Source organism: Phocoena phocoena, chromosome 10, assembly GCF_963924675.1.
Source record: "Phocoena phocoena chromosome 10, mPhoPho1.1, whole genome shotgun sequence".
Classification (NCBI taxonomy): Eukaryota; Metazoa; Chordata; class Mammalia; order Artiodactyla; family Phocoenidae; genus Phocoena; species Phocoena phocoena.
The window spans coordinates 84948458-84969624 of record NC_089228.1 but is presented as its reverse complement, the minus strand read 5'-3'; the positions used below and the strand labels follow the sequence as shown (position 1 = coordinate 84969624).

Below are 21167 nucleotides of genomic sequence, written 5' to 3'. Positions count from 1 at the left end.
TTAGTGAGATGGCAGTTATGCTTGACGCTTCATGGCAATAATAACACTTGTAAAACTAGTGGACTGGTTTACTGCACTTGTAAAACTAGTTACTGGTACATGTAACCCTGAATTGCTTTAAGAATCTATAAAGTTTCTTCACATATATTACAGTCAGTTTCCACCTGATGATCAAATCTGTCCCTTGTCATTACCCATCGAGAGGTGGCCGCAGTGGTGGTGGCATATGGTCCTGCAGATGAGCTTCTACTGGGGTGTCTGCAGAGTAAGTCCAGGCAGTCAGTCAGCACCAAGTGACCCGAGTGATGCCTTTAAGTGTTCCTAAATAAGCTTTTTGGAGAGTTCCTACAAAATTACCAAAAAAGCACACCAAAAAAATGTCAAACACCTGTGTCCCCACCACCTGAACAAACAACACGTTAGCATCTTTGTCGTGCCAGTGTGTTTTTTTGATACCAGAATATGAACTCTAGGAATGCAGGGACCTCGTTGATCTTCTTCACTGCTATACCCACGCCCCTTCTCCAAGAGTTCCCAGTGCACAGTAGGTGCTCAGTAATATTTGTTGAATCTCAAATAATATGAAACATTATTGATAAAATTGTAGCCTCATTTGACCTCTCCTGACAGCCTCACTCTTCTCCCCCTTTCCTCAGAAGTACCACTGTCACAATTTTGGATGCTTCCTGTTTATTTTGTATGTTCCAAACATAATGTATTCGTAACAGTATTATTTTGTATGTTTTAAAATTTAATGACCTTTAGGTGGATAATTGGGACAGAGTACTTGTCATGTTGAATTAACCTTTCACAAAGAGAAAGTCTAAAATTATCTGTGGGACTTAACCATCAGCTATAACTCTCGTATGTATGTATCCATAGTCACACCTTTAAGGAAGCTTCGAGGGGATGTATAGTTAGGACAGGGGCAAGAGTCTTTATTTCGGGCCATTCAGGAATATTTGAAAATACATTTGTGCTTTTTCTCCTTTCATTCAGCAAGGCTGTTTTCAGTCTAATTTAAGGTATCATAAAATGAGGTGTATTTGAAGAAAATTGCCTAATGAAATAAGAAATTAGACGTCTGTGGATTGAGACTTTTTCAGGACCTTGCTGATGGAAACCTTTCTGATAAGCAAGTAATACCGAGGATGATCATAATGATGGTGGTGATGGTTATGGGAAGCCTTTTACTTGTGTGTCACCCACCGGTTTACAGTCACAAACTGAGAAGCCCTGTATTTTCATCCTGCTGTATATTGAGAAGAATTGACACACACAAAATAAGGAACTTGAAGGAAAAAAGTCAGCCCCAGGTAGATGGAGTAGGTGGCCTTCCTCAGAGTGTGTTTTCAGGAAGTTTGGAAAAGATGCCCCCCCATCTTCACAAAGATCTGACATTCTACAATGGGACTTTTTTGGTTTTGTTATGCTTTTAAAAATTCTTTTATAAATGTTCAGAATATTAAAATGCCCTAACAACTGTTAATAATGGTGACCAATGAGGTTTTTAAAATTCTTTAATTAGAGATTTAATGTGAAATGTAAGGTGACCTAAATTCTCACTAAGGTGTAAGGTACTATCAATGTTAATGACACTATAGGTAGGTAACTGTGCTAGGTCCTGGTATCAGATCCTTGCTTGAAATGCTCTGATGACTGAGGGGGAGAGAGAACTCAAAGCTGCTGCTACAGTGGGGAGGACAGAATGATGTAAAGACCCCCAGAAGGGATGCTTACACGTGCCCAAAGACATGTTGTCCCCGCTTAGTTGCTGAGACTAGCCCTGTGGCCCAAGAACCAACACCTGCATGGAGTTTGCTAATGTCCATCCAGTGTTCTGTCTACTATGTGCCTTTGGAGCTGATGACATCTCCATCTCCCAAGTGGGATTAATACCTTTCGGGGTTGGTAGATGGCATTTTGCACGCACTTAGCAGAAGAGGTAATATCTCTTAAGAGTTTCTGCAGTTTTCAAGCTGTAATTGTGCTTCTGCTTAAGAAAAGCTAGGTTGGATGCCTTAAGCTAATAATAGTTTGGCCTCATTCTTGCCTCATTCCTTTGCTATGCAGGCTTTTTATGTAGCTTTTCTGTTTATTTGTGTATGGTGTCTCTCCCTCCCCATTTCTTGTAATGCTGTTGCTTTCTCTTCCATTCAAATTTTTTTTTTTCCTTTCTTTTTGCTGCATGGAGACTCTCTGCTGTACAAGTGTAAGTATTTTTGGTGGCTCTGCAGATTCTGGCTGTACTAGTTTACATTCTTGTGCTCCATTTGCTTCCGTGCTGCCTGGCTGATCTCCCAGGAGACTGTAGTGTCGTCATCCATCTTGGATCCTGAATAAAATAGGCAGCAATTTAGAGACAAGATTGAACTTTACAAGATGGTTCAGCTTAGCAAAACAGGCGATGAATTTAAAATATTCCCAGCCATGTGCCTGAAAGCAAGCAAAGTGTTGATGAAGAGGGTATAAACATTCAAGAGGAGAAAAGTGCTTCTTCCATTCACGTTTAATAAACAAGACATGATTACTTAAACTTCCAAGGTTTTTAATTTCTGATTCTTGTCATATTACTTGTTTCCCAGAGTTGTAGAAAACTGGCATCATAATACCTTCTTGTATTAGAAGATTTTTACTAATCTGCTTTCCAACTGTTTTTGTTTTTTTTTTTTTAACCTCAAGGAAAAGAAAAGTAATTAAGGATTCTTGAGCTTTGGAGTGAGGGTGTTTTTATTATTCTTTGCGCAAACTTGGTAAAATGAATGAGGAAACTACTCCATCCTAATTTTCTGGTGATAGAAACAATTTAACTCTCATTAAAAAAAAAATTAGTATGTCTAGCAATTATGTGTTAAAAATGAGTTTAACAGGAAAAATATGTTGTGTAGTTTATAAGGTTCTAACATTAGTCCTTAACTTATGGTAAAAGTGGATATGTATCACTTTTGAGCTACATGGAGAATAGTTATAAATCCATTATAAAAATTGGATCAAACGAGTAAGATTTCCAAGCAATGTAGACATTGTGCTGCTTTTGGATGCTTAGAGAATAGAGCCATGCATTTCATTCACTGTCTGCCACGATGGGGATTTACTGATGTTTGTGATATCAGAATAAGTCTATGTTTAGAGTTTTCCTTCTAAAGAGTTTTCCTTCTAAAGTTGTATTTTAAACATTTAAACATTTAAAAATATGAGGAACACATCCTCATATTTCCTGAGGATGTGAATATTGAAAATTACTTACTTCTCATAAAATGCACTTTTAAAGACAAAGTAACTTTGTCTAGGCCTGAAGTAATAGTTGGCAATGTTAATCATACATCGATTTGTGAAGGGTCCCTTTGGCGTGTGTACCACTTCTGCTTCCATTGCTGACCCCCTTCATCTGTTGGGCACTTTGTGATTTCTCTGATCAGAAAATACTTAGGCATTGACAAATGTCCAGGAAGAGTAAACAAGGACTAAGACATAGTGTGAGAAAATTAACCCTTTCATTTTGGTTCAAAAAGGGAAGAGAGTAAATGTAAATCTGGATGGTAAAGCCAGATTTTTTTTTTCCAGGATTCAATTCATCTAACCAACATGTGTGAGAAGGGGGAAGAGAGTGCATAGACACCATCTTTCTAGAGAAACATACAGTATGTGTTCCTAAATGTACACATAGGTGGATGATCGTATCATTCTTACATTTCCTCTTGCTTTAGATTTATATGTAATCAAATCATAGGAATGAGCCAATAAGATCGAGCAAGTCCACACTGTCTGTAAAACTGTTAGGAAAGAAACAGTTGTAAAGAAAAGAAAGAAAACTGTGAAGAAATAAAATTCACTGTTTTTCTCCATTGTTATACTTAAATCCATATTTATTCTTTCTCATGAAAGAAAGAGATTGTAAAACAGTTCATCCATCGAACGAAATGTATAAAATCAGGTCGCGTTCTTAACACCAGTTGTAGAAACCAGCCTGATTGCAAGCTCTGACCATTTTAGCAAAAGGCCGTTGGCCCTGTCCAAACGTGGCAAAACTTCAGAATTCACAGATATGTCAGACACAGAGAGAGAGTTTTATGCAGAATGCAACTGGAAGGTATATGCTCATGTAAAGAGCATATGAAATGAAAGAAAGCAATGAAAATGCATTAGAATGCATCTTTCTGATATTCAGATTTTGTGTCCTAGGTTTTGAGGCATTAGAAAGCGAGACCAAGAAAGGCAAACTGGTTTCCCTTTGATTACTGTCAGCCATCAAAAATCCTGATGATTCTGTATGTTTCTCAATGTGTCTATAAAATTAGATGGAGCAGAACGATCCATTTACAGTGGAGCATCAGTTTGTAAATGAGTTTCTGTCTGCTTTTTATATATGTTCTATATATTCTCTTATATGTAATTCTATATGTATTTTTATATATTTAAAAATTATAATATAGTTGAAATGTCATTACTGTCATATGTTTTAACATGTATTTGGTATTCGTTATAAAGGCTAAATAGGGAAACTTGACCCATATTATTTTTGCCCACAAACACTTTTTCTTATAAAATCTAATCAGGAGTGACAGGAAAGAATTTTGGAAGACATCTTCATTCTATGCATTTTTAAACTTCTTTCCTATTTATCTGTGACTATCTAAGTGAATTAGCTGGAAATTATATCCCAAGCTATTTCTTAATCCTTTTACCTATCAAGGTTGTGCGCAAGGTGGATACAATACTGAAGGAGTTTTTATGACCAAACACAGCATATATTTTGATAGTTTGTGTCTCCTTGAAAATTATTTTTAGAGGTTTCACTTATGAATAGACCAGTCATACCACCTTCAACCAACTGTAAGGCCTGTTTTGGGGAGAACTATCTTGAAACTTGATTCATTTCCAGTTGCATTGGATTGGTTGTATTTTTATTGAACCTGCAAAGCCCGATGCTTTATAAAAAGATTTTCCTCTGATTGTCTGCCTTTAAAAAACCTTGAAAGAACCAAATCAGCAAGTTTCATTATGTTCAGGAAGACCAGTCTGGATTTAAATTCTATTGCTCACCATTTTTAATCTCCTTTTTCTCTCAATAATAAATAATAGCAAAAGGATATTATTGTTAAAAATGACATAAGATTGTCAAAACTGTAAAGCTGTTTGCTTTAAAGGTCAATATGAAACGATTTATTCTTTGAACCTTGTTATCAACCTGTGGATTTTTTTTTTTTTGAGAAAGCTTTAGATGACAACCTATTAAGTGAAATGAAAGTCTACAAACTAAGTTCTTTCAGTTATGTTATATCTTAGTTTACATGAATACCAGTTTCTAGTATCAAAGCAGTTAACACCCCTAAAATCCATCCATTCGTTGATCACAAGTGGTGAGGCAGGAGGGATGCTGGGCTGACCTTAATAACTGGCTCCATCCCTGGCCCTGCTCCTCTTGACTTGAGTGGTAGTCCTTATCATCTCCATGACTCAGTTTCTTCCTTGCAATTTGTGGAGGTGATGACAAAGGTCCCCTCCAGCTTTGACACAAGTTACCATGTTGAGGGAGAAGCTAATGTCTTCCTTAACGTTTGACTTAACATAATCAACGGTTGACACCAATGCTAGAAAAATGCTTTAAGAAGTTTTGGCCATGGTTTGGGTTTTGGTCTCCTTTTTTAACAGGGAAAGAAGGATTAAAGATGTCTTACTGAGAAGGGACAGCAGATAGACTTCTAAATCATGGCAACTTTTTTCTTTGGTCTTTGGTCTATGGTATTTGCTCATAATGTAAAGATCAAACTTTTTGTGGCAGAAATGTGAAACAAAACAGTTAAACTGCTTAAATCATTAAGATGATAAAGAGTTTGGTGTTGCTTATATCGATGTTGCTGTGATAATGAACAGTGAGTAATCGTGTTTTCGATTTTTAGCGGCTGATTTTTACAGTCTTTCATTCTTATTCCTTATATCTGTTTTAACATCCTCGTGTGCAGGCTAGAGTTAAATCCTATATCGTTCATTGTTCCTTTTAGCTATAAAAATAGAATTTAACTGAATAGGGCTAGGGGAAAGAAGTTGGCTATATCATTTGAGAAAGTGGTAAACATTTAGAAATGTCTTGGCTTAGCCCCTTCAGTCTGGCTGTCAGATGTTACTAACCATCCTCTGAAAAAGTAAATACTGAGCGTAAAACAATTGATCCCAAATATTAGCCCCCTCAACAATGTTTCTAAACTTTGAAAGTTAAGTTTTCTGGGAATACCTGTCTAAGTACTTTCTTTATTTTATTGCTAGATGACTCCTAAATCCAAAAGGAAGACTATCCATAGCCGAATGCTGCGGCCTGTTTCCAGGGCATTTGGTGAGTGAGTATTTTGCTAATGCCAGTCATTTCCTTATAACTGTGAAACACCCCTCAGCAAGAACCTCGGACCACTTCAGGGATATTTCTTAGGGATGCTCTAAGTGAGTAAATATTGGGAAAGAGAATTAAGTGATTTGTGAATGAGTGTTTGCTATTCAGTGATAGACCTAAAATTACTTTTAAGAACTTTTTAATCCATCTCTATGCAGTAAGCTTCAACCTGGGGCTTTGCTTTATTTTAGAAATGGAATTTGACCTTGATAAAGCCCTGGAAGAAGTGCCAATTCACATTGAAGACCCGCCTTTCCCATCCATCAGACAAGAGAAGCAGAGCTCAGGGTTCATCTCTGACTTGCCGTCCGAGGAAGGAAAGAAGCTGGAGCACTTTACCAAGTTAAGACCAAAACGGACTAAGAAGCAACAGTCCACGCACGCAGCGGTAGGTGGGCTGGAGGGGCCCCATCTCTCCCTCACCCTGTCCTCCTCCAGGGAAACCTGGAGAGTCTTATAAAAGCGTGTTGCATACCTGAAAGCTTGTAGTTAAGGAGAATAGAACCTCTACGTGTGCGTGATATTCACATAAAATGTCTCATTTGGTGCTCAGCTATTTTGGAAAAGACAACACTGTAAGGTTTTCAACTCTTTAGAACAGAGTTGCCCCTTGGAAGTTGTTAGAAAAACACCAGTCACGTGGGTGAGATAAAAAGGCTACATCTATAGGATCTTGTGGTGTCCGGGTGTGAAAAGATGGAGAATAAGTATCAAAGAATTGATTTGTGATTAAAAATTGTTTGCATTTGATTTTGGACTGCACCCATATACTCCCCCACCTCCGTGTCCTGACCTGCTCTGGTGCCCTGGCTTTGGATAACCCACAAGCTGAGTGGTGGAGGAGAGGCCGTACCTGGGAGAACCACGCAGGCGGCATGCTTCTCAGCATCCTGCTCTCTGCTCAGGAGAGGACTGAATTGTTTGCGCTAAGGAGCCTTAATGCAATTGACCCCATGTGTCTCTTTGGTCAGTGTCTTTTCTCTCCTTTGCAGTCACACTTCTTGAAAGAGTTTGTCTTTGCCTGTGGTCTTTCTCCCTCACCTTCCTGTCACTCTGCAACCCACCAAAATCTTCATTCTGTACCTACCCACCTCTGAAACTACCCTGCCAAGGTCACTCCTAACCTAATCCTGTGGACACTTGTCAGCTGTCAGCCTACTTGACATCTCAGCAGTTACTTGACCCAGAAAGCTCCATCCTTCTGTGGGCCCCTGAGTCATCACTCTTTTCTTTCCTATTCACCTCTCCAGCGATGCCTTTTCAGTTTTCCTCTGCCTGGCCTTTGAGTGTATTATTTGTCTCGGTGATGTCATCTAAACCCGTGGTTTCAGTTTGTTGTTGACTCCTGCCTCCTCTGCTGAGCTCCATATTCAGATACTCACCTGCCTCCTGAACTTTAAAGCCCCGGAGCACCTCAGGTTCAACAAATTCAAAACTGGGAGCCTATCTTTCTCTATAAACCTGCCCTGCCCCACAAGGAGCGTCACCAGTCAACAAGCTAGAAACCTGGATATGATCCCCAACACCAGCCGCCACTGCCGTCCCTGTTTGCTCTTCACCTTCTTCCTTTCTCATCATCCCTGCATCCCTCACTCTCATCCTGTTTCAGGCCTCCAGTGATGCAGCCTTTCTGTCATTGCTTCCTCTCTCCCCCCCGCCCCCACCCCTCCATCCCCCTACCCTTAGCTCCTAGGTGGATAACTACTCATTTTGCAGACCTCCACTGAGGCAAGACTTCTCCCAGGAAGCCCTCCCTGTCTCTACCTCCGTTCTCCCACATGGCTGGGGGTGCACGGCTCCAGGGAAGGTTGTTCTCCCACACTAGTTGTGCACAGTGCACAGCCTGAGCAACCTTCCATGGAGGCCCTGCTCCCCCAGTGCCTGGCTTTTACCCTGCTACAGCCCTCGCCGTACAGTGTTTTCTAAGCACGCTTTCCTCCTTGTATATAAGCTCTGTGTAGGAAGGTGTATGGTTTATTATCCATGGTTGTATACTGAGCGCTTAGTATGAATTTATTCAATACAATGTAGCAGGTGTTCGATACTCACTGGGTGATAGGTGGATGACTGGAATCGTAGATGGATAAAAGTCACAACCAGTTACCTGCGTGGTCAGTCATTTGCTCATTCCAGAGCCAGGTTGGGTGTATTTGGTTGATTTCTCTCATTTGATTCTGAATATCTTGACATGGTTTCAAAAAGACAAAAGAAAAAAATTTTAGTAAATTGTTTTCTTTTCCAACTTACTTGATTTTAACAGGGTTGGCAAACCCCAGGCTGCTCCATCCTATGGACTCTGTAGCCCAAGAGTATGTCCTAGGCTAATGGATTATGGTCCTGGGTCTAAACAGATCTTCCCAGAGGCTTGGTAGCCTGAGAAACGTGCACAGCTTGTTCTCCCTTGGTTTCACAGTGAAAATACGCTGCCTGATGGTTTCACAGAGCTTGTGATTTTCAAAGTGCTCTCACATTGAACACCTCTGTGAGGCTGCCACGCCGGCCCCATTGTCCGCGTTTTCCGGTGGAGGGTGAGAAGGCTGCAGTATTTAGTAGCGGCAGTCATTTAATATTATCGTTTTGGTTTTGTTTTGGTGGATTGAGTAGCCTGAGTCCACCCTAAATGGATCTTAGCTTTTCTAGAGCTTGTCCTTGACCCCTAATGCCCCTAATGAGCTTTTCTAGATGTCAGAACTCTCAAAGCCAAGGTATGGAGGCTGTTTTTACTCTCGGCATTTCTAATACCAAATGTGTGGTTTTCTTCCCCCTACACCTGCTAATTCTTCAACTCTGGACAACAACTGGGTGTCCCACAATTCAATTCAATTCTGACCCCTCAGGTGAAGGGCTCAGCGGTACCCTAACTTCAGATACCAGTCTCAGGTCGCCTCTTGTACTTCTGACCGATGGACTTCATGGGAGGTTCCCATGCCCCCCTCCTTAGGTTAGATAATTTGCTAGAATGGTTCAGAATACTCGAGGACACTTTACTTACTATTTACTGGTTTATTATAAAGGATACTGTCAACTGAAATAAAAGCATGCAATGTGAGAGCTGTGAGTTTCACTTTTATTTGGGGACTTCCTGAGGACTATAGCCTGGGAGACAGCCTCTCCAGAGACTGAGGAACTGTTCAAAGAGGTGAGGGCAGGTCAGCGTATGTGTGATTTTGGAGAACGGATATGTGCAATCAAGCACATATCTTGGTAGAAGGCTGCTGCTGGTCATGGGGCACAGATACCTTAATGACTGTAGTGCTTTTCTGAGTATGGGAAGATGCAAGAAATTGGGTTCATGACATTTTCTCTTGAAAATATTTAACTATCTGAAGGCCTGTTCTGCCAATTTTCCCAGAGCACAGAGGGCCTCATTCCTGATCTGCACCCTGAACTCCTTTTGGGTGTCTTGAAGGTCAGCGACTGCAGTGGCTAATGGCTTAATTCTTGTAGAGCGACATGGCAAGCGACAGTCTTTAGTTGGCAGTTGTTATCCATACTGACCAACTGCCTATAAATCAAAGGTTCCCACAATCCTTCTTGGGTTTGATGTATTTGTTATAGCAGCTCACGGAACCCAGACATTACTTACTGGATTACTAGTTTATAATAAAAGGTTATAACTCAGGAACAGCCAGATGGAGGAGATGCTTAGGGAAAGATATGCGAGAAGGGGCACGGAGCTTCCATGCCCCCTCCCAGCACATCCCACTCCCTGCATCTCCACATGTTCACCAACCCAGAAGCTCTCCGAACCTTGTCCTTTGGGCTTTTTATGGAGACTTCATTACACAGTCATAATTGAGTAAATCACTGGCCATTGGTGACTGATTGAACTTCTGGGCCCTATCAGCTCCCTAAAGTGCAGGGGGTGGGACTGAAAATTCAAACCCTCTAATCACGTGGTTGGGTCTCCTGGCTATCAGCCCCCATTTTTAGGTGGGTTCCAAAGTCACCTCATTAACATAACCAAAACACCTTTATGGCTCTCATTAGTTAGGAAATTCTAAGCGTTTAGGAGCTCTGTGCCAGAAATGGGGATGAAGACCAAATACGTATTTCTTACTGTAAATCACTATATCACAACTATCTCCATAACATAGTCGGGATGCTCTCTCTCCTTTCTTAGTCTCTGGAACAGTTTGCAAGTATTATGGATTTTCTGTTCCTCTCCCGCGAAGCCACCTGGGCCTGATGTGCTGTCTGTGTGCATGTCATGCTGATATGTCGATTTTTTTAAACTAGGGATTTTATTTCTTTTGTTATAGATCTATTGATGAAAAAGATTAATAGTCAATCTAAGAAAGAAATGGAAAATTTTATTTCAGCCAACCTGAGGATTATAACCCGGGAGACAGTTTTTCAGAAAGCTCTGAGGACTAGTCTGCCTGTTAGAGGTCGAAACACAGTCATATACGTTTTTGAGACAAAGGGTTATACGTCATATGGTGTACTGACAGTTTACACAATCCAGACCTGCCTGAACAAAGTGAGAAGTGGGTCATCCTGACCCCTTACAAGATTAGAAAGGAAGGTTATCGCCTAAGGAGGTCTGGTTAAGGCAGAATGCACCATACACTCTAAAGGGGGGGGGGGGGAGGGAGGTCCAAACGGGCAGAGAAAAATTTTGTTTAAATTTTTCTCATCTTGCCATAAAATATGAATTTTATTTCATCAGATCTATTCAGATTACCTAATTCTCCTTGAGACCACGTTGGTAATTTGTTTTTCTAGGATATTGGCCACTTAGTCTAATAGTTCATTTACTTGTTTATAGAATTCTTTTGCATTTTTAATCTCTTCTGTATCAATAGCTGTGTCCCATTTTTCCATTTCTAATATATCTTAATTCCTCTCTCCTAATTTTGCAAGGTCTCGTTTACTAGTCTTTTTCAAAGAATTAGCTTTACTGGTCCTCTCAAGTTCATTAATTTTTGCCTTATTTTTTTAAATTATATTTTGTTTCTTTTACTTCCTCTTGGATTCCTTTTTTCCTGGCTTGATTGCTTGGCTCTTAATTTTCCATGTTTCTTACTGTCTAATGTATGCATGTAAAATTTCAAGATTATTCAACTCACTAATTGGCACTCTTGGGGTTTCTTTTGCTCAGAGTCCCTAATGCACCTAATTGTCCTTCCTGCCCAGCTCTCTCCCCCGCCCTGCCGGTGGAGACATGAGAGATTTGGCAGCTGCCTTGTCAAAATCCTGGTGCACCCCCTACAGTGCTGCCCTGGTGCATTCATCTTAATAATCCAGGAAGAGGAGAACGGAGGGTGGTCTGATTGTCTTTAGTGGTCATAATCACTGGCTTATCTTCTGAGCATTCACAAATTATCCTATTAGCATTTACTTATACACCAGAGGTGTGAAATCTGCCTTCTTTATTTCTCAGATACCAACAACAGCAATTTCTGATTTTATTTGCAAAAGCCTGCCTCTGAGCACAGGTGCAGTTGGTTCCAGCTAGCTCAGGGCTAAGCTTTCTGCTCTCCCTCTCCAGTAGCTCCGCTCCCCTTTTTAGTCTGAAATTTATTCTCCTTGACATTAAAGACCAAAATCAAATGGAATTTTGAGAACTTCCGATGTCTGTATGTCCTTTCCTTTCCTTTTGCTGGATATTGACCTGAAACAGCATGTGTGTTTGTCTTTGAACTCTGACAAACCGCATGTCATTTTAGTCTTCAGCTTCTCTGCTGCTTTTCTTACAGGGTGCTGACACCTCTTGCTTTTAAGCTGCATCTCGCTCAAGGTCTCCCAGTGATCCTGGACTTCTCTTAATCTCTCTACTCCCAGTCTCTTTATCTCTAAAATGACAGGGTTGGGCCTGGGGTGGTGGGTGGGGTCTCTAAGGTCCTGTCCAGCCCTAAAAACTGGCCTGTCCTACAGGACAGGAAACCAGATGGCTTTGTTGAGCCCTGTGTGCCTCCATCTCTGAAATCCATTGATCTTCATGTCCCCAGAGACCTTTTATGCTAGCTGTGAATTGTTTCAAAGCAGGCAAAAAAGAAAAGGGCTGAAAGGAGAAATTATACTAGTATAACTTTTTTTTTCCCCCTCAAAACGGGAAGAGGAATTTGAGAGGCAGCCTCTGAGGGCAAGCGAGGGTGCCCTGGAAGGAAGCCCCATGTTAGGACCACATGTCCTGAGGTCACATCCTTCTCATCCATCAGTCAGGTGACCTGTGTGGGCACCCCTCACCCTCTGAGCCAAGGTTTGATCTACTAACCAAAACCTAGGATAACGCTATCTTTCCTTTGCAGTTCAAGGGGTAGGTGTGAAGATGAAAGAGTAAACTATCGAGCACTGTACACACTTAGGGAGCTATTATTACTGTAGAGATTCCATTCTTTTACAAAAGGAAAAATGACAATCCAAGCAAGTTCTGTGCTACTTTGTCTTTTTTTTTTTTAACATCTTTATTGGGGTATAATTGCTTTACAGTGGTGTGTTAGTTTCTGCTTTATAACAAAGTGAATCAGTTATACATATACATATGTACCCATATCTCTTCCCTCTTGCGTCACCCTCCCTATCCCACCCCTCTAGGTGGTCACAAAGCACCGAGCTGATCTCCCTGTGCTATGCGGCTGCTTCCCACTAGCTATCTACCTTACGTTTGGTAGTGTATATATGTCCATGCCTCTCTCTCGCTTTGTCACAGCTCACCCTTCCCCCTACTTTGTCTTTTGTAATTTAAACAGCAGTTGTTCAGTGAGCTGCTTTCTCTCCATAACTGAATTCTCAAACTTGGCTGATTCTCTGCTCTCTTGCGATTCACAAGAAAGCCTTGCTCCACTGTAAAGCGCCATTCAGATGAGAGGTCTCATTGTTTTCATTATTCACACTTCACAGGGTTCTTGGTCTATTACCTATTGTCTGCTCACTTTTCAGCATTTCACAAATGTGAACTCAAACACACAGCTCATTTTTATAACAGACGTTGCCAGTGAATGATTGTTTAAAGCAAATGATGGGTCTTTTCTTTAAACAGTGCTTGTGCAGACAAGAGCCAGGTTCCCCCAGAGGCAACTTGAGACTTGCAAATCAAGATTACAGGAAGGAACTTTCCCACCGCGCTATGGCAAGACAACCTGCTCAGATATCGCAACCACATGGGAACTTGTCCTCTGCCCAACAGAATGGGCAAGATACATGTCCTTTCTCAATGGCCCACAACCTATCTGTGTGAAATATTAATACGCTATTGCAGACACAAACCAAGCACGTTACTGAGTTCACTGTGAGTTGTCCATTCAAAGAGAAGTGCTAGATTGATGAATAATTTCCATATACCTTCTCACCAGCTTCTGTCCTGAGACTCAAGCTTTCGACACCTGCCCCTGGATTTCCACAGCCCCTCAGATAACACTGCCTGAAATTGGACTCATAATCTTCTTCCCAAAGTTGAATCTTTGAACTGCGTTCTCCAGAATGATGCTCCCATTCACTCAGGCTGGAAACTTCAACCTCATCTTAGGCAACGTCTTTCTTTCTCTTCTCATTTCCCTGGTACTTAGTCCCTCATCTCCTCCAGATTAGACCAAACAATCACAGAAGTCTTTCGTTTGTGTTCCTGAACAGATTTCCCTAGTTATAATCCCTGGCTTCTCCAGTATATCCTTCATGCTGCCCCAGAATCATCTGACCAAAATACAGCTTGGGCCATGGCATTTCTTTGAGGCTCCCTCTCACCTACAAAGTAAATTCCGCACTTTTTAGCATAGGATTCAAGGTTGTTCACTGTCAGTCCTTGTATTATTAGTTGGGAAGTATTCATTCAATTAGAGATAATGAGAGATACTGAACTAAAAATGACGTAAATCATGAGAAATACTTATTTTCTTACTTAACAAGAAATCCACAAGTCTCGGGATCCAGGACTGGCTTATTCACAGCATAAGCACCCAGGTGGTTTCCACTGTTCTGCTCTTTCATCCTCAGCATGGTGGATTTTGTCCTCAGGTTTGCTTCCTCTTGAACTCCAGGTGGCTGCTGCAGCTCAGACATCACATCCTCTCTCCCACAACCATGCAGAAAAAAATGCATCCCTTCCTCTGCAGGAAAACCTGCCCATGAGCCCCCTTGTAACTCACTGGCCAGAACTGTATCACATGCCCATGCCTACCAGTCACAGACAAGGAGATTAATGTATTTGACTTGTTCGGATAAGTATTCCATCTTGAAATCAGGGTTCTTCCAGCAAGCAAGCAAGAAAGCAGGTGGTGGTGGGGGGGTGTTTGGAGTGGCCATTTTTAGTATCTGCTAGGGTTAATACTCAGCAGTTAACTCTATCCCTAAACCTCAGGCCCCGGCCACTGGAGTTATTACTGTTTTCAAAACTTAGCGTATGTATCATTTTCTCACGTATTCTCTCTTCCCTTACCAACGTGCCCGCAATGCCTTCCTCTGCTTCAGGAACACATGACTCTTCATAGCCTGCTAGGTTCCAAGCTGCTTCTGAGACAGCAGTCAGACTTGATCCTCCAGCGGGCTTTGTGTTTATAGTGCATTTCTCACTTTTGTTTCTTTCTACCCTTGTTACAGTTGTAATGTGACTTCTATTCCAGTAGAATATAAGGGCCCTATGTCAGTCAGTCTTGTCCTTCCCATGGCCTTTATCACAGTGCCTTGAATCTAGCAATACATGTTTGCCGAATTAAGTTGAATGTAAATTAATATCACACCTGTTTGGTTTGCAGGGCTGTGCTACCAGCCTAGTCTCCCAAGATGGTGAACAGAATGGTCTTATGGGGAGAGTGGATGAAGGTGTAGATGAATTTTTCACCAAGAAGGTGACCAAAATGGATTCCAAGTGAGTTCAGAGTCATTTCACTAATCATACGATTTAATTCATATTTAAATTACTAACAATTACAAGTAAACTTAGTATGTACTAAGGCTCTTATTTCATGTAAGTGTGAAATGTATTTCATGTACATTTCATATAAGCACATTTTGCAGGGGATTTACTGTTCTGGTGGTTTGCAAATGTGATCTTCAGGTCAGCAACAACACTATCAACTGGGAACTTATTAGAAATGCAGATTCTCAAACCTCTACCCCAGACCTACTGAATCAGAAGCTAGAGGTGGGGCCCAGCAGCCAGTGTTTTAATAAGCCCTCCAGGGTGTACTGAGGCACGCTCAAGTGGAAGGACCATTGTACTCTTCTAAATCAGACCACAGAATGTACCTCCCCAAGGTATTTTTTTTAGCGCATCATCACGTTCACCTGGGTATATCTAGGACAGTGGGCACTGGCAGGCTGAAATTACTTCCAGTGGACCCTTGAACAGCGCAGGTTTAAATGGCACGGGTCCACTTATTTGTGGACTTTTTTCCACAGTAAATACTACAGTACTGCACAGGCTGTGGTTGGTTGATCTGTGGATGTGGACAAACTCGGGATACTGAGGACCTGCTCTAAGTTATATGTGAATTAACCCCCTCGTTGTTCAGGGGTCAGCTGTATTTAAAAATTCCTCACGTTCATAATTTGATGTATCTGGGGGCCCTGTATCATTGCCAAATGGCACAGCTTTAACAGACAGTGTCAGAATGACAACAGAATTAGTGAAGAGCCTTCAGAGTTAGCCTCTAAAAAGTTTTCTCTGTATTTTCTTATTAACAACATGGAGTTTCCTTAGAAGACAATTCAATAGTACTTTTATTAAGAGCTTAACTTGAAACGCTCCAGCCTTTAAGCATGACTTGTACCAAGTTACTTAATCCCCAACTATATGCAGATCCATCCCCAAGTACACTCTGAATATGGATTTGTGCCTGTGAAGTATTCTTCACCTTGAGATATCAAATTCAAGAACGAATGTAACCATCCTGATAAGCTGAGGGTGAACAGGCCAGGCACCGGGAAGGAAGAAGCTAGTCCGTTCTATAGATTGATGTGCCTTATCTTGCCTTAGCAGGATGGTGAGGTGGGAATAAGTTAAATTTTTGTCCGTACCAGTATAACTTACCTAATGTTATAAGCTTTAGGATCCAATCATTTGTCTTCTTTTGACACTTGAAGCTTGGCATACTAGGGAAAATTCTATTCTCCTCTCCTTCAAGATCCCATGTAAATGTCATTTATTCAAAATAAATGTCATTTATTCTAGTCAGGGGAAAGCCTTGACTATTCCTCCCCCACCTCCCACCCCCAACCCCCCAAATTAATTGCTCTTTCTCTAGTGCTGAGTCAACCCCGACCCCCCCCCCCTTTTTTTTCCATCCTCTGCACACATCTGTTAGGGCAACAGAATCCTTCCAGAGTTTGTTTGGTTTTTAATTTTTTTACAGCGTGGGGGATAGATGGACATATTCTCAGCACAAAAGATTCAAGCAATACCAGCATAAACTGAGCCAAACGGGAAAATCCTTCTTGATGACTGGCTTTCAAGTCTTTTCTTCCCAAAGGATGCTGTTCTTCACAAACAATGCCTGGGACAAACAATGCCTGGGTCTTATTGTTCATTATAACTTCAGTGTCTGACACAGCCCGTAATGTATCATCTGCCCTCAGTCACTATTGGTTTAATGAATCAAGACAGTCTTTGGCCTGTATCTGTATAAACAGATAAAATTGTAGGCTCTCCTCTTCCCAAACTTTGGAAATTGAGTTAGTGGAGAGATCTGTGCGCGTTAGATCTAGATCGTCTGTGGTGTCACCGCCAGTGTGATGTCCTCTGCCCTTAAAGCTGCCTCTTTCTTTAATAGGCTCTGAATGAAAGTTGGGCAAACTTTATAAGGTATAAAACCCACTTTCTACAAAGATACTGCTCTAGGAGGATTCTCTTCATGTCCAAGTGCACACACAGAACTACGTACATCAGTTTTTGTCAAATAATGATGGAATCTACTAAAAGTTGTGATTTGTTTTATTTTGTTATATAAAACCAGATCATTGTCAGTTTGTTACGTAGAGGTCTAGGCGCAGGTCAGACCATCAAGTTGTATGAAGGAAGTTTGAAAGTCAGAGTTGCACACGTGCTCTTCATAGTTTAAAATGTCAGGTGTTCTTCAAGGCTTTTTATTAACAAATAAAGGCGGGGGGGGGGGCGGTTTCTTTCCCTACTCCCCAGGGCAATTAATTCCTGTTCCTTTAGCCGTTTACTTTTGATTTTGCTTCCATATTTCTTTTTTGGTGTTGTTGCTATTTCTTATTTTTCAGTTTTAAATAGTAACCGTGGCTTCTTACTATATAGAGGATGATACTTTAGCTCTTACACAGTCCGACCCTTCTGTCCACCAAATGCACGCAGGCAAACTGACACACACACACACTTCCTCTTCCTGCCATCTTATTTAGTTATGTCGTAACTGTTGGTTACATCAGTGTTTAATGTTTACTTCATTATAAGCATGTAAGTATTCACAGCTGAGTTATACAGTATGGTACGATTACATTTCCTTTCCTATACAACTCTTCTTTTAAAATTTTTGTTGGGGTATAGTTGCTCTACAGTGTTGTGTACAGCAGAGCGAATCAGCTATACGTATACATATATCCCCTCCTTTCTGGATTTCCTTCCCATTTAGGTCACCACAGAGCACTGAGCGGAGTTCCCTGTGCTAGACATAGGTTCTCATTAGTTACCTATTTTATACATAGTAGTGTATATATATGTCAATCCCAGTCTCCCAATTCATCCCCCCCAACCTCCATGGTGTCCATACGTTTGTTCTCTATGTCTGTGTCTCTGTTTCTGCTTTGCAAATAGGTTCATCTGCTATACAACTTTTTATTCTCCCTGGAGTTAACAATTGTCTCCTTTTGCATTTGCTTAGTTTTCTGTATTCCTATCTCTGACATATCTCCTAAGTCTCCAGTAGAGGTATAAATTTCCTCAAGTCTTCTCAGTTTCATCTTCCTGGGCACATCCTTCACTGCTCTCTGATCGCCCCAGGGTGACCTGTAGGCCTCGTCCCCTGCTGTCCTCCTGGGATGTCCCTTCGCTGTCTGCTGGGGGCCTCCCCTCGCTCATTCCTGTGTCTTTCCTGTTTCCTTTGGCCCGGTCGTCGTCTTCCTTATTACTTCACTCTCTGTTTGGTGCAGCACCTCCTCGGTTTGCTTGCTGAGAAAGGAAGCACGGGAAGTGAGTTTCTGAAATGCGTATGTCTTGCATTTTGCTAAATAGTGTGACTAGGTATAGAACTCTAGATTGGAATCCATTTTTCTTTAGAATTTTGAAAACCTGGTTCCAGTATCCTCAAGCTTCTGGTTGCTCTAAGAATCCAGTGTCATTTTGAGTCCTGATCCTTTGTTTGTGGCTTGTTCTTTTTTTCCTCTTCTCAGGAAGCATTTGGGATCTTCTTTCTGCTCCTGGTGTATTGACACTTTATGATGATATCCTCTGTGTGGGTTTTTTGATTTTGTTTTGTTGAAACCCATTTGCTAGGCACTAATGAGCCATTTCAATCTGGGAATTTATATTCTTTGGTTCTGGAGTTTTTCGTGAATTATTTCTTCTAAATTTCTTTGCTTTTGGGCTTCCCTGGTGGCGCAGTGGTTGAGAGTCTGCCCGCTGATGCAGGGGACGAGGGTTCGTGCCCCAGTCCGGGTAGATCCCACATGCCGCGGAGCGGCTGGGCCTGTGAGCCATGGCTGCTGAGCCTGCGTATCCGGAGCCTGTGCTCTGCAGCAGGGGAGGCCACAACAGTGAGAGGCCCATGTACCGCAAAAAAAAAAAAAATTATATATATATATATATATATATATATATATATATATAAATTTCTTTGCTTTTGCTCTATATTCCTTTTCTTAAACTCCCATTATTGTATCCTCTATTAACCCACTAGTTTTGTTTTTTTTAACTGTTTCTCTTCTATTTCTTCATTCTTTTTCTTAGTCTCCCCCATCAACTTTCTGTGCGATTTCCTCAGTCTTATCTTCCAACCTTGAGTCTTCCACTTATGCTGTCACATTTTTCTATTATTCTTGTTTCACGGAGTTTATTAACATGTATACCCCCTGAATACATGGGAGATCCCAAGGGAAACAATAATTCCCTGAAGTGGCCCACACTACCACCTTAAGTACCATCTTCAGCTAAAGACAGAAGAAAGATGAGGTTGGGGACAGTTTGGGGAGGTTATCCTGAACCACATAAACAAGGGTAAGGTCGTTATGCAGGTTTAAGTCCCTACCTTCTCCATGATACATTTCTGGGGATTTAGTGATTCTATTTTTCCTGGTACTGAAAGGAATACACCCTTACAAATGGAGATTTTCCTTAGAAATGTAAATTTCTCTTACAGAAAGGTAACTACTCTGTTTTCAGGGCTTCTCCTGTGTCTGCTGTTCCTTAAAAATAATCAGCCTCAAATAATCCTGTACTGAAGAGGCATACTTCGGGGTGGTACATTCTGCTCCCCTTCACCTGAAATCCATTTGCTTCAGGGCCTCCCCTACTAGTGCTTTCGAGGTCAGCTTTCCCAGATTAAGTCCTAACTATTGTGGCTTCCGAACTTTTTTTTTTTTCAATCCCTTACTGGGATTTTCCCGGGGACTCAAGGAGCTAAACCGGTATTCATCCTTCCAGCTTTAAGTGAAAGGCAGTGATGATACCTCCCACTCAACCCACATCATTTACACTTTCTCCCCATCCATTTCCTGACAAACCTCTACCAAAGCTTACTGTCCGCTTTTTCATGTTGTTGCCTCTTTCAGTGGTATTACATTTTAAGCAGGGATCCGGATCTTGGTTTGAGCACTTAGGGCGGGATTTCAGATGTTATCTGATGACCAGGGAAGGATTTTAGGGGATTAAGGGGAAATCTGGCCCTTCCAGGGCCCGCCAAATTAAATAAGGCAGTCCATCGCCCACCTATGTCTTGGATGGAGCCACCTTTTCTGGAAGCTCTCTGGAGCATTTAAACATAAACTCCACTCTGCTCTCAGTCCTCCCAGTCACGTCGATTCCCGTTGTTGATTTGTGTGGATATGATGATATTCGACATTCCTATTTCCAAAGTCAACTTTTTTTTAAATGCTTCAGAATGGTTGCCGTATAAGCAGCAATCTCCCTGTTTCTATTTTGACTGATTCTTGCTGGAGCTTTAACTACAGTAAACCCAACAGGATTTGTTCTTTTGAATCACAGGAGAGGGTCAGCAAGAGGCTCAGAGTCCCATGAGCTTAGTGAAGGAGGAGACGAGAAGAAAAAGCGAGACTTTCGGAAAAGTGGCTTTCTCAACTTAATCAAACCCCGGACCAAGCCTGAGCGGTCACCAACGGTCTTGATGACAGAAGAACTCTCCTCTCCAAAGGCAGGAGTCAGAAGTCCAGCTGTGGACACCCCCAGGAAGGACACGAAGCCAGCCGAGCACAATGGCAGTGCTGATCGGGTAGAGGAGATCAAAACACCTGACTCCCTAGAAGAAAGTCAAGGGGAAGACGTGGGGAAGGTGGACCGGAGTGAGAGCAAGGGCAGCCCCCAAGGAGGGCGAAGGTACAGGGTCCAAATGATGGGCAGTGGGCTGCTGGCGGAGATGAAGGCCAAGCAGGAGATGAAAGCCAAGGCTGCTTGCTCACTGAAGGTAAGGGAGGAGGGTCTGTTTTGACTTGGTTGCCTTTGTCGTTTTTGTCTCCACTCGGTTTTTATGGGCAAGACAGGTACAGAAAAATAACCTGTGGGTTAAATAAAAATCCGAAAACATGACTTTTTCCTAAAGAACCCGGAACACAGACCAGAGGGCCTGGTCTTCCCATGTTTTCCCACTGGCATGAGGGTCACGGTCTCCCGGAGAGCCTCAGCCTGGGAAGGTCAGGCAGTGGCTGAAGGTCC

The 21167-nt window shown here is 41.7% G+C and overlaps 1 protein-coding gene across 3 annotated transcripts in view; it reads left to right on the top strand.

Moving 5' to 3' along the window:
• Window positions 1-21167, top strand: part of CARMIL1 (capping protein regulator and myosin 1 linker 1) — a 317501-nt gene that overhangs the window by 280064 nt on the left and 16270 nt on the right. For 2 of the 3 annotated variants that reach the window (XM_065884856.1, XM_065884855.1), the window contains exons 30-33: window positions 6265-6331; window positions 6577-6773; window positions 15079-15191; window positions 20484-20919. In XM_065884856.1, coding sequence (XP_065740928.1) covers window positions 6265-6331; window positions 6577-6773; window positions 15079-15191; window positions 20484-20919 — 813 coding nt within the window. The remainder of the gene's footprint in view (window positions 1-6264; window positions 6332-6576; window positions 6774-15078; window positions 15192-20483; window positions 20920-21167) is intronic. The other variant, XM_065884857.1, reaches the window with a different exon arrangement.